Here is a 17,424-nt window from a genome sequence, read left to right on the forward strand (position 1 = left end):
CCTTGGCCTTTCTTTACCTGAATCAATGAGACTTCATGGGATCCAGAATCAATATTGAGGTCACATCATCCAACTGTATACCATTGTGCCCCACATATGATGGGTCTATCCTGTTTGTGGGACATGACATGCCAAGGGATGGTGATGGGCGAGACTGGGACGGTATCTGATAGATATTATTTTGTCAATAAAGCTATGTTGTGTTGATCTGTAAACTATCCCTCCCAGCCTGTGCACCTGGAACTGGGTGAACAGGACATTGTATGGTTGACTGGGCTTAGACTGCCCAGGTCATGTCCCGGATATAATAATTGGATCACAGCTAATAGATCTATCTGATATCTCTATTTTGTTCTGTGGTGGTTGCTTTACAACTGAGTGGCACACTAGGCCACCTCAGAGGTCATTAAGAGTCAACCATAATGTGGGACTGGAAGCCTATGTAGGAGAGATTGGAATCCCTTCCCTAAAAGACATTAGTGTCCAATGGGGTTTTTACACCATTTTGAAAGCCCGAGGGGTATGGACAGAATAGATAGAGAGAAACTGTTCCCACTCATGAAAGGATCGAGAACGAGAGGGCACAGATTTAAAGCATTTGGTAAGAGAAGCAAAAGTGACATGCGGAAAAACTTTTGCACACAGGTCTGGAATGTGCTGCCTGAGAATGTGGTGGAGGCAGGTTCAATTGAAGTATTCAAAAGGGAATTAGACAGTTTTATGAAAAGGAAGAATGAGCAGGGTTATGGGGAGAAGGCAGGGGAATTGAACTGAAGAAGTTGCTCTTTCAGAGAGCTGGTGTGGACACGATGGGCCGAATGGCCTCCTTCTGCACTGTAACGATTCTGTGATTCTGTGAATGACCAGACTTATTAAATGGGGTTTTCAAACATTGCCATGGTTGGGTTTGAACCCGCACCACAAAATTACTAGTTCAGCATCAAAACCACCAGCTTTGCATCTAATATGTAATGCTTCTCTCACCTCTAGTCTCCAGCCCTTCTGTTCCTGAAACATTCTTTCTGATTTATTTTATCAATGCTGCTATAATCATTACACTTCTGATGGTGCTTATTCCTCAAAGCCGCAAATACACCAGCCTATATATTATTATTCCTCAACACATCCTTACTGTACTACAACCAAGACTATTCATCCATTATTCCATAAACTGCTTATTTTTAGGGTATTTGAGTTTGACTGCATCATTTGCTTCTTAAACTACATAAGAAAATAATTCCTCTTTGCACCCTATGACTGTTATTAAATTCTGTGTTTGCTGGACTGCTGCATCATGAAAGATTCATGGCACTAATTGAAGAATAGTAGGTCATTGTTAGCATGTTTGTGCAACATTCTTTCATGGGAAAACACCACCACAAACAATCATTGGTCTTTCATCTCATTACTGTTTGCATTCTTGCTGCTTACAAAATATCTGTCATGTTTACTGACAGAACAAGAGTCACTCCACTTCAAATTAAGAACTTGCATTTATATCGCATTTCATCCCCTTATTTACTGCAATACAACCTCCAATCCCCACAAACTCTAAAATCAATAAAGACAAAAGCAGTAATGTCAAGGGAACACCAACACTTACCCTCTCTTGGTCACACATCATCCTTGCTTGTACATATATTGTTATTCTTTTATTGGGGGGTGTTTACCCTGCCAGGATGGGTGGGTGTCTGTGTGAATAGCAGCTTACAAGAGCAAAAAATGCCAGTGTGTCGGGAAGCTGGCAGGAACTTATCGACTTACACATTTAATGTAAACATATTTGGTAGCGCCTGGGAAACCCCAGGACAGGCAGGTCTGCGATTACCATATTCTAAAAGGCAATTGAGCACAATTTCTAACCCTGGATTGTGGCTTTAACTGTCAGTGCACAGGTTTCCCAGATTTCCTGGAACTCGTCAGGTAAAACAAGACAAGAGAACAACGGGGATTGACTGGGCCGAGCAACTGACAGGCTGGAACACCTTTAAGTACAAAGATCTGACAGCTGCTTATTTGCCGAAGTGAAAGGCTTTGGCTCACAGAACTTGTTCTGAGTGTGTGCTTTCACTGCTTTGGAGGTGATTTCCAAGACTCGGGAAGTCATTTCTGCGACCTTGGAATTTTTTGCCAGCTGTCAGCCTGCACAACAGTCGCTTCTGCACCTCTACCTTGAACCTCTGATAAGAAACGAGAGGAGCAGCACCAGCAACACCAACAGTAGGTGCAGTACCAGCAGGAGCAGCAGCAGTAGTCTTCTCCTCAGCCACCTGCTGCTCCACAGGACAGAGGGGATGAGCACAGATCTCCAGCTCACAGGAGGTGATATCCCAATACAGAGGGTATACAGGCAGAGGATTAGCCTTCTGGACATGGTTGAGCAGCAGTGCCTCAGGAGGCTCAGATGTTAATGTCAGGTCATTGGTGACATTTACAACCTCCTGAAAAAAGGTCTCCTGCCAAGTGGACCAGGTGAGCACGCATTGCCAGTGGTGGTCAAGGTCATCTCAGCCCTGAATTTCTTTGCCTCTGGCTCATTCCAGGGATCTGCTGGTGACATCTGTAGAATTCCCAATCATCTCCCAATGAGTGCATCTCCCAGGTGACCGATGCCATGTTTGCCAGGGTCACCATTTGCGTTCGCTTCGCTACTGATGAAGCCAGTCGGAATGGGAGGGCCCTTGAATTTGCTGCTCTGACTATGTCTACAGGTATGGGGGCTGGATTTAGTGAGCCCATCGCAGGTCCCAGCGGCAGACCTGGAAGTGTTCCCGCTAGTCACTTGGGCGGCTGGCCGACTGTGATCACGCGGCGGGCTGCCACTTTGCATAATGAGTCATGGAACCAGTTCAATCATGTGGCATGGCGGGATGCAAGATGCTGAATATGGCGTCGAATGACTCCAAAGCAGGTGCTGGCACCATATTTAAAGCCCTGCCAGCCCTGCTTCCATTGATGCCTTGGACTCATTTACTGCTAGCTCTTCACAACTGAGACCCGTGTTGCAGTGACTCTGGACCTCCAACACCTACACCACCCCCCACCCCCCCACCCAGAAGTGGACCCTGCAGGATGGAAGAAGCAAGACACAGGGTGGCCCCATGATTTGATGATACCTCGCTTCAGATTCTCCTCCAGGCTGCAAGGGAAAGGAGGGAAGTCCTCCTCCTCAGCGATGGCAAGAAGAGGTCTCCTGCCTGACCAAGCAAGCGTGGATGGAGATCGCTGAGCAGGTCAGCAACCGTGGGGTCACCCCCCGAGACATGGGTGCAGTGCCACAAGAGGATCAACGACCTACTTCATTCTGCCAAGGTGACTGCTCTTTTTCAGTGATTGCAAGTGGCTAAGCAGGAGGAAGCGGGACATGGGGAGGGAGGCACTACAATGGTGCTGACAGAGGGGGCTAGGCATTACCACATCCTGACAGATGCATGGCTGTATCTCAGCCACAGGCCACCTCCTTTCACAACTTTCATTAACTTCCCTGAGAACGGACAGGAGCATGAATTATATGTGATACCCTAGTAGGGGACGAGGGGCTAACACTAGCGGACCTGTCATGTTGATCTCTCTGCGCGGTATGACTATCTCCCCTTTTCCACTTACAGGACAAGAGGGACCATAACTGGAGGAGACAGCCCAGACTGGCAGTGACAGCCCAGATCTTCAGCCTCTCTTCACAGCAGAGGAAGAGGCATTAGAATTGGAAGGGACCCAGGGCAGCCGCTCAATATCAGATGGAGAGACTGGAGTCTCTGCGCAAGAGAGTGAGGATTATCTTCCACTGACATACAGCTCAACTCTGGAGACCCACATCACGTATGGTTGGCATAACGAGATCTGCACAGCCTAACACACAAATGTTTGTGTTCTCTCATGCAGGTCAGCATCTGCAGGAGACACAGTAGAAGGACAGCTGTCAATCTCTGAGGAGGAACTGCAGCCATAGGATGCATCATTCCATGACTCTCCTGCACCTTCCACCAGGGCAGATACTTTCACCTCTGTGGTTTCTGCTCAGCTGTTTGAAAGTCTGGGAGGGTGAAACCCATTGTTCTTCAGGTGTTACCCCCTGAAGTCTCTGTTTGTCAAAAAAAAGTCTTTGTTTTGTGTTCTCTTTTGTCCTGGTAACCAAAATTTCTGTCTTGTCCTTAAGCCAAGTTGATGTGAGGTCACCTGACTTCTCAGACTCCATCTTAAACTTTTAAAAATATAAACATGTTCATAACACCAGGGAGTGCACAATCAAGAAGCCCTCAGGTGAAGCATCAGTATTCATCAACCAAAAGGGATTCCACTCCATTAATAATTAACTGGTCTGCAACCACCGAAAGATTATTATCCATGTCTGCATGAGGTACCCAGAAAGCTGCCATGTAGCCTTCATTCTGCACCAGCCAAGTATCCCACAGATATTTGCACCTCTAAGCAGAGTCAAAGGTTGGTTCCTTGGAGACAAGGACTACCCTCCAAGGATGTGGCTGATGATGCCTGTGAACAACCCCATCATTGTTGGAAAGGAAAGGTACAGCAGAGCCACATGAGCACAAGAGTGGTCATTGAGCAAGCCATCAGGATGCTACACATGTAATTCCAATGCCTGAACAGATCTGGGGCCATGCATCAGTAAGAGTTTCCAGAATGATAGTGATGTGTTGCACCCTGCACAACATAGCTTAGCAACAGAGGACTAGAGATGCAGGAGGAGGAAGGTGATGACTGCTCTGCATCATCGGAGGAGGAGGACGAAGAGGAGGAGCAACAGGAGGAAGAGCCAGGGTACCTACAGCCACTCACTTAGCTGATGGGTTGCCCAGGATGGACTCATTCAGGCATGTGTTATCTAATCGAAGAAAGTCAAGCCACCTGGCACATCAATTCTGAACCGACTGTGCTCACCCCCTGCCCCAGCACAAAGCAGTCCCAAAGTCACTGATTCATCCCTCTCACTGACACCCATTGCTCATCTTCTAATCTTGTCATACCATTTTCCTCAAGGCTGAAGGCCATTTGGCAGGCGTCAAATAACAATGGGGAGGACGGGACAATGGAGCTTTGAAAAAAAGTTTATGATTGGTGAACATTGAGCATAGAAATGAAAATTTAACACAATGTTGAACACCCAAGTTAAACATCCTTGTTCAAATACAAATGCTTTTCCTATTACCCTGTCATGGTTCTACCCCTCTGGCTTCAGTGGAGCTAGAGGTTGGCTGCTGATTCCCCTGTTCTGACAGCTGAGATACCTGTGGCAGTTGTCCTCTGGGTTTGGGAGGCTGTGAGGACCCCACCAAAGACTTTTCAAACTTTCTGTTTCTCCACCTGTTGTTGGCCTCCTTGCTGTGAGCAGGTCCAGCATTTACTATCTCATTTGAAAGATTGCACCTTCAGTACTACCCTGTAGTTTCAGCGTAATTATACTTGCAGATCCTAGAATAGGCTTGAACTCTCAACATTCTGACATAAAGGCATAGGTGGTAAAAACTGAGCCAATCTGACACTCATTATGCAAACCCAACAATCTCAATCCATCAAAGTAAACATCAAAATTGCAGCTCAAATATCGACATTTGTCAAAATATTCATAAGTAGTTTAGAATACTTAGAACACTAATTGAGAGTAAATAACTGCAGGGAATGAAGAAATGATAACAAACAGCAGTGAGATTAAGAAGATGACAAAATTTACAAATAAAGATAAATAACAGAAATGATAAAGACAGGGTGACTTCAGTGCCAAGGGCCTTTATTGTTTGGCTGCAGGTAACCTAAATGAATTATCACATTGAGGAGGATAGGATATGCATCTGGCAAGTGATTATTGGCTATTATCAGTCATGATCTTGCTGCTCCTAGGCCCTGAAGTTCCTCAAACTTTCAACCACTGCGCTGCAGTAACTTTGCTGTTTATGTGTGTATAAGGGGTTTCCACCACACTTCCAGTGAAATTATGTTGGTACCATGATAGAAAGTCAAACGAAATTCTAGGTCATTGTTAGCCTGGTCTCAGTGGGAGCACTCTTATCTCTCGCTCTCTGAGTCAGAATATTGTAGATTCAAGTGCCACACCAAAAACATGAGCACCTAATCTATGCTGATACTTCAGTGTAGTACTGAGGAATGCTGTATTATCAGAGGTGTTAAACTCTGATCCCGTCTGCCTTCTCAGATGGATGTAAAAGAGCCGTTATTTGAAGAAGAGCAGCAGAGCTGTCCTAACCAACATTTATACCTCAGCCACCACCACTAAAATATATTACGTGGTCATTAATCTCATTGGTGATTGTAGAACCCTTTTGAAGCTAAGTTGGTGAAATTAAAATCAGGTGCGGTGTAAAATCGTCCATTTTGCACTTTTGCCAAAGAAAAATTCACCCACCATTGTGGGCAAATTGATTGCTTGCTTACTTTATAATGGTGATTACACTTCAAAAGCACTCCATTGGCTATGGAGAACTTTAGAATGCCTTGAGGACATGAAAGGTACGAGATAAATGCAAGTTATTTCTGGTCTATCAGGAAAAATGGATTACTACTAAGGTGATGGGTTAAACCTGCTAAGTAGTTTATCTAATTGATAAGGTGAAGGTTTCTGATGATCTATCAGGGACTTGGAAATAAAGCAAACATTTAGTTGGTCCCTGGACCAAAGCCACCGTAACTTTCCATTGTCCCAAATAACTAATTTCAGTAAATTTTTCATAAGTAATTTATTGATCGATAGGAAAGTAAAATATTCAGTACATGTGCAGAATCCCCTAGGCAATGCAATTACAAGCTCATTAAATAAAATTGTTCAAACCAGCATGACAATCTTGATTATAATCTGCTTTCAAATCTTACATATAATGCACTTCTGCAACATAAAAGCATTAGTCCTTTTCTTGCAGTTTACTTCAACCAGTGAAGAGAAGTACATTTTGAATGTTTGAATCTGAAACTACACAGGTATGTGTAACTTTGCATCTGCCTTGCATTTAAAGTAGATGGATTTATTTGAGTCAGATTTATTTCTAGGCTTTTGTTATGAAGCAAATACTTGATATGTACAGAAACATCAAAATGCAATCATGGTTTAGTTTTGATTTTGATTTCAAAGAACGAAAAGCAGCTTGATTTTCTTTTAATTCTATGAGGAGCAGAATCCATTCATGGAGCAGAAGAAAACAGGAATGGTTGAAGAAATATCAACTCTGAAACCAGATAATCTCAAGGAAACTTTTTTCAAAAGAATTGGCTATTTGTCTGGTGATATGAGAGAGTTTGGTTCCTGGCTCAAAGGTAAGTGAATATGTGTAAACTTATTTAAAGTGAAACATGTCAACATGGTAAAAAAATATTTTCAAATAGCTGGTGGGTGAAAGAAAACAGTGAATCACATCAGAGGGACTTCTTCTTCTTCTTTGGCCTCTTTGTCTCGAGAGACAATGGGTAAGCGCCTGGAGGTGGTCAGTGGTTTGTGAAGCAGCGCCTGGAGTGGCTATAAAGGCCAATTCTAGAGTGATAGAGTCTTCCACAGGCGCTGCAGATAAAATTGCTTGTCGGGGCTGTTACATAGTTGGCTCTCCCCTTGCGCTTCTGTCTTTTTTCCTGCCAACAGCTAAGTCTCTTCAACTTGCCACACTTTAGGCCCGCCTTTATGACTGTCCGCCAGCTCTGGCGATCACTGGCAACTGACTCCCATGACTTGTGATCAATGTCAGAGGATTGCATGTCGCGTTTGCAGACGTCTTTAAAGCGGAGACATGGACGGCCGGTGGGTCTGATACCAGTGACGAGCTCGCTATGCAATGTGTCCTTGGGGATCCTGCCATCTTCCATGCGGCTCACATGGCCAAGCCATCTCAAGCGCCGCTATCTCAGTAGTGTGTATAAGCTGGGGATGTTGGCCGCCTCGAGGACTTCTGTGTTGGAGATACGGTCCTGCCACCTGATGCCAAGGATTCTCCAGAGGCAGCGAAGATGGAATGAATTGAGACGTTGCTCTTGGCTGACATACGTTGTCCAGGCCTCGCTGCCATAGAGCAAGGTACTGAGGACACAGGCTTGATACACTCGAACTTTGTGTTCCATGTCAGTGCGCCATCTTCCCACACTCTCTTGGCCAGTCTGGACATCGCAGTGGAAGCCTTTCCCATGCGCTTGTTGATTTATGTATCGAGAGACAGGTTACTGGTGATAGTTGAGCCTAGGTAGGTGAACTCTTGAACCACTTCCAGAGCGTGGTCGCCGATATTGATGGATGGAGCATTTCTGATGTCCTGTCCCATGATGTTCGTTTTCTTGAGGCTGATGGTTAGGCCAAATTCGTTGCGGCAGGCAGCCGCAATCCTGTCGATGAGTCTCTGCAGACATTCTTCAGTGTGAGATGTTAATGCAGCATCGTCAGCAAAGAGGGACCAGTAAACCATATTAATATATATTTGTATATGCACAATAGATATGCTAAAAAAAGCAGTTATTACCTTGTCAATAAACATCTTCAGAATAGTTTGAAGGCTATCTGGTTAGAAACAGGATTGAGCGTGTTAGGGGTAAGTACATTTGGTGATTATTGAATGTTATGTAGAATGTGTTAGTGCCTGAACTGCTGAGAGTTGGAAATGTCAGGCCATGGACATGGTCACAAATAAATAATTTAGGATGATAGTTAGATCAGTCCACAGTTTTGCTTAGGAACAGGGAGACTTTACAGAATTGTTTTTCCAGAGATGAAATGATTTGGATAGAATCAAAGATAAACAGATTGCACATGATGTGTGGAAAGTGCTTGATGAACTAAATGACATTTCTTGCTCCAGACTTTCTTCTGCTCTTTCATTTTGCTGTCTATAAATTTTCAGTTCAACGTTTATCAGTCTTCCATACTAACAACAACAACTTACATTTATATAGCATCTTTAAGGTAGGATTCAATTCCTCATTCCTGCTCATCCCTTGGATCTCTAATTCTGGGAGCTTTTTTGTATCTTCCTCAGCGAAGACAGACACAAAGTAATCATTTAGCTTCTATGCCATTTCGCTATTCCCCATTATAAAGTCTCCTGACTCTGCCTGTAATGGGCCCCCATTTGTCTTAACCAAACGTTTCATTTTTATATACCTATAGAAGCTTGTACAGTCTGTTTTTATGTTTTTTGCTCAGTGACATTCATATTCTATTCTCCCTTTCTTTATCAGTTTCTTCATCCTACTTTGTTGTATTCTAAAATCCTCCCAATCCTCAGCTTTACTACTATCTCTGGCAACTTTATAGGCCTTTTCTTTTAATCTTATACTATCCTTAACTTTCTTTGTTATCCACGGTTGACTGCCTTTATCTTTGGAGTTTTTGTGCCTTTAAGGAATGTATAGTTACTGTAAAACTATGTAATAATTATTTGAAGACTCTCCATTGTCTATGCACTCTCATACCTTTTATTGTATTTTCCCAATCCAACTCAGCCAATTTTCCCTTCATAATTTCGTTTGTTAAACTACCTCACTTTCAAACATAATGTAAAATTCTATCATATTATGATCACTCATCCCTAAAAGTTCTTTTACAACAAGATTATTAATTAGCCCTTTCTCATTGCATAATACTGATCGTCCTTTATTTAGGGCTGGCACAGTGGCGCAGTGGTTAGCACCGCAGCCTCACAGCTCCAGTGACCTGAGTTCGATTCTGGGTACTGCCTGTGTGGAGTTTGCAAGTTCTCCCTGTGACCGTGTGGGTTTCTGCCGGGTGCTCCGGTTTCCTTCCATAGCCAAAAACTTGCAGGTTGATAGGTAAATTAGCCATTGTAAATTGCTCCCAGTATAGGTAGGGGAATTAAGGGAAGGTGGGGATGTGGTAGGAACATGGGATTAATGTAGGATTAGTATAAATGGGTAGTTGATGGTTGGCACAAACTTGGTGGGCCAAAGGGCCTGTTTCAGTGCTGTATCTTTAAATAAAAATGTCCCAAGATGCTTCACAGAGCATAATAAACCAAAAATTGCCAGCAAGTCAAAGAGGGAGATATTAGGACAGGTGACTAAACATTTGGTCAAAGAGGTAGATTTTAAGGAAAGTTTTGGAGGAGGAGATAAAAAGGTTTTGGAGGAAATTACAGAGCTGAAGGCCCAGATGGCTGAAGGCACAGCCACCAATGGTGTGGCAAAGGAAATGGGGATGTTCAAGAATCCACTTGGATAATTGCAGATTCTTGGAGGATTGTAGGGCTGAAGGAGGTTATAGAGATAGGGAAGCACAAGGCCACAGACAGATTTAAACACAAGCATGAGAATTTTAAAATTGAGGTGTTGGTGGAGCAGGAGGCAATGTAGGAGCGATGGGTGAATGGGACTTGCTGCTGGTTAGAATATGGGCAGCAGAGTTTGGATAAGCTCAAATCTATGGAAGGTGGTGTAGTGTTGTGCTGTGCTACTTTTTATGTAGAGTTGTTAAGCAAATCAGTGAGCCTTCATAGGGATAAATGCAGGCTTGATATTCAGGTTCAACACAATACTCTTTATTGCCTTAACTATTTACACAGTATGAACTCTACACGTTACTTAGGTCCGGTCTTGTCCATTCTGCTGTGTATGCTCTGTCTGCAGGCCACGTGCTCAGTGTCGCTCTCAAGATGGTGTCTCCTGCATATAAATATTTTATATATATATATATATATATGTATATATATATATGTATGTGAGTATATATGATGACATCATCAGTTACATCAGTGGCCTGGTATCTTAAGGGTAAAGTTACTTTAAGGCGAGGTCACCACTACACAACATTACAGGTGAAAGATGTGAAGCCAACCCAGGAGATCACTGGAATAGTTGAGACTGGAGGTAGCAAAAGAATGGAAGATTATTTCTGCAGTAGCTAAGCTGAGGCAGGGACAGAGGCAGGGACAGATACAGGCGATGTTACATAGGTGGGAGCAGATGACACAATGATCCCCATTCCACCCACTCCACAAACTCACAGTCATGCAATCTCCTGCACGAGGCAAAGTAAAATAAAAAAACCCCGAAGCCAATTTACAACTCCAACTTACATTTATAGAGCACATTTAATGTAATAAAATTTCCCACCATCTACAAGGCACAAGTCAGGAATGTAATGGAATACTCTCCACTTACCTGGATGGGTGCAGCTCCAACAACACTCAGGCAGCTCAACACCATCCAGGACAAAGCAGCCCACTTGATCGGCTCCCCCCCATCCACCACCTTAAACATTCACTCCCTCCACCACCAGTGCACAGTGGCAGCATTGCGTACCATCTACAAGATGCACTCCAGTAACGCATCAAGGCTCCTTTGACAGCATCTTCCAAACCCGCGACCTCTACCACTTAAAAGGACGAAGGCAACGGAGGCATGGGGACACCACCACCTGCAGGTTCTCCCTTAAGCCACACACCATCCTGACTTGGAACCACATCACCATTCCTTCACTGTCGCTGGGTCAAAAACTTGGAAAACCCTCCCTAACAGCACTGTGGGTGTACCTACACCACATAGACTGCATTGGTTCAAGAAGGCAGCTCACCACCACCTTCTCAAAGGCAATTAGGGATGGGCAAAAAATGTTGACCTTGCCAGCAATGCTCACATCCCATGAAAGAATAAAAAAAGTCCCAAGGCGCTTCACAGGAGTGTTACAAAGCAAAATTTGACACCAAGCCACGAAGGACATATTAGGACAGGTAACCTAGAGTTTGGTCAAAGACATAGGTTTTAACAACCATCTTAAGAGAGGTAGGGAAGCAGAGAGGTTTAGGGGGTAAATTCCAGAGCTTATGGCCAAGGCAGCTGAAGCATGGCTGCCAATGGTGGAGCAATTAAAATTAGGGATGCTCAAGAGGCCAGATTTGGAGGAGTGTAGAGATCTCGGAAGGCTGTTCAGCTGGGGGAAATTACAGAAGTATGGAGGGTATGGCCATGGAGGGATTTGAAAGCAAGGATGAGAATGTTGAAATCAAGGCATTGCTTAACTGGGCACCAGTGTAGCTCAGAGAGCACAGGGGTGATGGGTGAAGAGGACTCGGTGCAAGTTAGGACACTAGTCATAGAGTTTTGGATGGCTTCAGGTTTATGGAGGGTAGAACCTGGGAGGTCAGTCAGGGTGCATTGGATTCGTCAAGTCTAGAAGTAACAAAGTCTTCAGCAAGAGATGAGCTGAGGCAAGGATGGAGTTGGGAGATGTTACAGAGTTTGAAATAGGCGGTCTTAGTGATGGCGTGAATATGTGGTCGGAAGCTAATCTTGGGGTTGCGTATGACACCAAGGTTTGTTTACATTCTGGTTTAGACTCAGACAGTTGCCAGGGAGCGGTATGGAGTTGATGGCTAGTGATTGCAGTTTGGAGCAGGGACTAAAAACAATGAATCATAAAATCATAGAATGATTAGAGCACAGAGGGGGCTATCAGCCCGTCGTGTCTGTGCCAGCTCTCAGCAACAGCAACTCACCTAGTCCCACTCCCCTGCCCTTCGCCCATAGCCGTGCAAATTTTTTCTCTTCAGATAATTATCCAATTCTCTTTTAAAGGCCTCAATTGAATCTACCTCCATCACATTCTCAGGCAGTGCACTCTAGATCCGAACCATTTGCTCCATTAAAAACTTTTCCTTCATGTTGCTGTTGCTTCTTTTGCCCATTACCTTAAATTGGTGTCCTCTGGTTCTGGACCCTTCGGCCAATGGGAACAGTTTCTCCCTATCGACTCTGTCCAGACCCCTCATGATTTTGAACACTTCTGTCAAATCTCCTCTTAATCTTCTCTTCTCCTAGGAGATTCTCCACCCTATCCATGTAACTGAAGTTCCTCATCCCTGGAACCATTCTCGTGAATCTTTTCTGCACCCTCTCTAATGCCTTCCCATCTTTCTGAAAGTGTGGGCCCAGAACTGGACACAATATTCCAGTTGAGACCGAACCAGTGTTTTATACAGGTTTATCATAACCTCCTTGTTTTTGTACTCTATGCCCCTATTTATATAGCCAAGGATCCCATATGTTTTCTTAACCACTTTCTCAACCTGCCCTGCAACCTTCAATGATTTGTGCACGTATACCCCCAGGTCCCTCTGCTCCTGCACCCCCTTTAGAATAGAACCCTATATTTTATATTGCCTCTCCTCATTCTTCCTACCAAAATGAATCACTTCATGCATTTCTGCATTAAATTTCATCTGCCACTTGTCCACCCATTCCACTAGCCTGTCTATGTCCTCTTGAAGTTTATCACTATCCTCCTCACAGTTTCCAATATTTCCAAGTTTTGTGTCATCTGCAAATTTTGAAATTGTGCCCTGTACACCCAACTCTAGGTCAGTAATATCACGAAAAGCAGAGGTCCCAAGACCGACCCCTGGGGAACCCAACTGTATACTTTCCTCCAGTCTGGAAAATAACCATTCACAGTTATTCTCTGTTTCCTGCCACTCAGCCAATTTTGTATCCATGCTGTTATCATCCCATTTATTCCATGGGCTCTAGCTTTGCTAACAAACCTGTTATGTAGCACTTTATTAAATGGCTTTGGTCTTACAATATTTAACTGTAGGAAACTTCTGCTCCTTCAGTACTGGATGTCAGACAAGCAGTCTGGTAATTTAGAAACAGTGGCAGAATCAAGAGAGCTGGTGGTGAGGTAGAGCTGAGTGTCGTTAGCGTACATGTAGAAACTGGCGCTGAGTTTTTGGATGATGTCACCGAGAGGCAGCATGTAGATGAGAAATAGGAGACCAAGGATTGGAGACTCCACAGGTAATGGTGTGGCAGCGGGAAGATAAGCTATTGTAGGTGATTCTCTGGCTAAAATTAGATAGAGTCATGGAGTCCTTATGACAGAGGAGGCCATTCGGCCTATCGAGTTCATGCCGGCTCTCTGTAAAGCAATCCAGTCGGTCCCATTCCCCCATCCTAACCCCATAGCCTTGCAAGTTTATTTCCCTCAAGTGCCCATGTAACTTCCTTTAGAAATCATTGATAGTCTCCGCTTCCACCACTCTTGTAGGCATCGAGTTCCAGGTCATCACCACTCGCTGGGTAAAAAAAGTCCTTCCTCACATCCCCTCTGCATCTCTTGCCCAAAACTTTAAATCTGTGTCCTCTAGTCCTTGTACAAACAGCTAATGTGAACAGCTTATCTTTATCTACCCTAGCTAAACCTGTCATAATCTTATACACCACTATCAAATCTCCCCTCAATCCAAGAAGAACAACCCCAGCTTCTCCAACCTAACCTTGCAGCAAAAATCCTTTATCTCTGGAATAATTCTGGTAAATCTCCTCTGCACACTCTCAAGGACCCTCACATCCTTCCTAAAGTGTGGTGACCAAAACTGATGCAATACTCCAGTTGGGACCTAACCACAGCTTTATAAAGGTTCAGCATAACTTCCCTGCTTTTATACTCAACGTCTCTATTTATGAAGCCCAAGATCCCGTATGTTTGGCCAACTACTCTTTCAATATGTCCTGCCACCTTCAAAGATCTGTGCACATGAACCCCAGGTCTCTCTGTCTCTGTGCACTCTTTAGAACTGTGCCATTACATCTATATGGCCTCTCTCTATCCCTTCTGACAAAATGCATCACCTCACACTTCTCTCTGTTAAATTCCATCCACACTTGCCTGCCCATTCTGCTAGCCTATCTATGCCCTGTTGCATCATGTACATATGCTTCGAGTTGGCCCTACCCTGTGAACAATACTCTATTTATCTGCATTGAATAATATCTACTGAGCCAATTTTCCCATCATATCTAAATCTGCCATTAATCTATTTGTCTCATTGAAGTCCTTGCATCCACACATATTTTGATAATACTGGGACTATGGAAACTCACCAGCCAAAATTAAACAATGAAAGAGTGAGGACAGATGTTTTTGGAGAAGCCCCGATCATAGAATAATAGGGCCAAATTTTATCAGAACAGATGAAGTCCCAGGGTCGGGGCTCAATTAGGGTCGAGCGGCCACATGGGTGGGTGACTGGGCATACACAGGGATTTTGCTGTCTGCAGCCAATTAACAACAGGCAGGGGGAAACCCGGCCAATAACAAGTAGCAGGTGGGAGGAAGTTCCGGCAGTTCAAAGGCAGGCGTTATATTTTAAGGGAACTCAGCAGCCTTCCTACAGGTTGCACACAAAAAGGGCATTGAAAGGGGTGCAGAACAAGGGAGGCTGAGCAGGAATGGTTGGAGTCAGAGGAAGGGCTACACCGAGGTTTTTTTAGAATTAGAACATTACAGCGCAGTACAGGCCCTTCGGCCCTCGATGTTGCGCCGACCTGTGAAACCATCTGACCTACACTATTCCATTTTCATCCATATGTCTATCCAATGACCATTTAAATGCCCTTAAAGTTGGCGAGTCTACTACTGCTGCAGGCAGGGCGTTCCACGCCCTTACTACTCTCTGAGTAAAGAAACTACCTCTGACATCTGTCCTATATCTATCACCTCTCAACTTGAAGCTATGTCCCCTCGTGTTTGCCATCACCATCCGAGGAAAAAGACGCTCACTATCCACCCTATCTAACCCTCTGATTATCTTATATGTCTCTATTAAGTCACCTCTCCTCCTCCTTCTCTCCAACGAAAACAACCTCAAGTCCCTCAGCCTTTCCTCGTAAGACCTTCCCTCCATACCAGGCAACATCCTAGTAAATCTCCTCTGCACCCTTTCCATAGCTTCCACATCCTTCCTATAATGCGGTGACCAGAACTGCACGCAATACTCCAGGTGCGGTCTCACCAGAGTTTTGTACAGCTGCAGCATGACCTCGTGGCTCCGAAACTCGATCCCCCTACTAATAAAAGCTAACACACCATATGCCTTCTTGACAGCCCTATTAACCTGGGTAGCAACCTTCAGGGATTTATGCACCTGGACACCAAGATCTCTCTGTTCATCTACACTACCAAGAATCTTCCCATTAGCCCAGTACTCTGCATTCCTGTTACTCCTTCCAAAGTGAATCACCTCGCATTTTTCCGCATTAAACTCCATTTGCCATCTCTCAGCCCAGCTCTGCAGCCTATCTATGTCCCTCTGTACCCTACAACATCCTTCGGCACTATCCACAACTCCACCGACCTTCGTGTCATCCGCAAATTTACTAACCCACCCTTCTACACCCTCTTCCAAGTCATTTATAAAAATGACAAACAGCAGTGGCCCCAAAACAGATCCTTGCGGTACGCCACTAGTAACTAAACTCCAAGATGAACATTTGCCATCAACCACCACCCTCTGTCTTCTTTCAGCTCGCCAATTTCTGATCCAAAGCTCTAAATCACCTTCAACCCCATACTTCCGTATTTTCTGCAATAGCCTACCGTGGGGAACCTTATCAAACGCCTTACTGAAATCCATATACACCACATCCACTGCTTTGCCCTCATCCACCTGTTTGGTCACCTTCTCGAAAAACTCAATAAGGTTTGTGAGGCACGACCTACCCGTCACAAAACTGTGCTGACTATCGCTAATGAACTTATTCTTTTCAAGATGATTATAAATCCTGTCTCTTATAACCTTTTCCAACATTTTACCCACAACCGAAGTAAGGCTCACAGGTCTATAATTACCAGGGCTGTCTCTACTCCCCTTCTTGAACAAGGGGACATTTGCTATCCTCCAGTCTTCCAGCACTATTCCTGTCGACAATGACGACATAAAGATCAAGGACAAAGGCTCTGCAATCACCTCCCTGGCTTCCCAGAGAATCCTAGGGTAAATCCCATCTGGCCCAGGGGACTTATCTATTTTCACACTTTCCAAAATTGATAACACCTCCTCCTTGTGAACCTCGATCCCATCTAGCCTAGTAGCCTGAATCTCAGTATTCTCCTCAACAACATTTTCTTTCTCTACTGTAAATACTGACGCAAAATATTCATTTAACACTTCCCCTATCTCCTCTGATTCCACACACAACTTCCCACTACTATCCTTGATTGGCCCTAATCTAACTCTCGTCATTCTTTTATTCCTGATATACCTATAGAAAGCCTTAGGGTTTTCCCTGATCCTATCCGCCAATGACTTCTCGTGTCCTCTCCTTGCTCTTCTTAGCTCTCCCTTTAGATCCTTCCTGGCCAGCTTGTAGCTCTCAAGCGCCCTAACTGAGCCTTCACGTCTCATCCTAACATAAGCCTTCTTCTTCCTCTTGACAAGCGCTTCAACTTCTTTAGTAAACCACGGCTCCCTCGCTCGACAACTTCCTCCCTGCCTCACAGGTACATACTTATCAAGGACACGCAGTAGCTGCTCCTTGAATAAACTCCACATTTCGATTGTTCCCATCCCCTGCAGTTTCCTTCCCCATCCTACGCATCCTAAATCTTGCCTAATCGCATCATAATTTCCTTTCCCCCAGCAATAATTTTTGCCCTGCGGTATATACCTGTCCCTGCCCATCGCTAAG

At 44.4% G+C, this 17,424-nt stretch overlaps 1 protein-coding gene across 4 annotated transcripts in view; it reads left to right on the forward strand.

Moving 5' to 3' along the window:
* The window catches only part of LOC137370309 (urea transporter 2-like), a 118,424-nt gene that overhangs the window by 14,863 nt on the left and 86,137 nt on the right, over positions 1 to 17,424 (forward strand). The window contains exons 2-3 of one of the 4 annotated variants that reach the window (XM_068032696.1): positions 6,891 to 6,948; positions 7,137 to 7,281. In XM_068032696.1, the coding sequence (XP_067888797.1) occupies positions 6,925 to 6,948; positions 7,137 to 7,281 (169 nt within the window). In that variant the 5' untranslated portion in view covers positions 6,891 to 6,924. The remainder of the gene's footprint in view (positions 1 to 6,890; positions 6,949 to 7,136; positions 7,282 to 17,424) is intronic. The other 3 variants (XM_068032701.1, XM_068032691.1, XM_068032695.1) reach the window with 3 other exon arrangements.

The sequence above is a fragment of the Heterodontus francisci genome, chromosome 1 (assembly GCF_036365525.1).
Source record: "Heterodontus francisci isolate sHetFra1 chromosome 1, sHetFra1.hap1, whole genome shotgun sequence".
NCBI lineage: Eukaryota > Metazoa > Chordata > Chondrichthyes > Heterodontiformes > Heterodontidae > Heterodontus > Heterodontus francisci.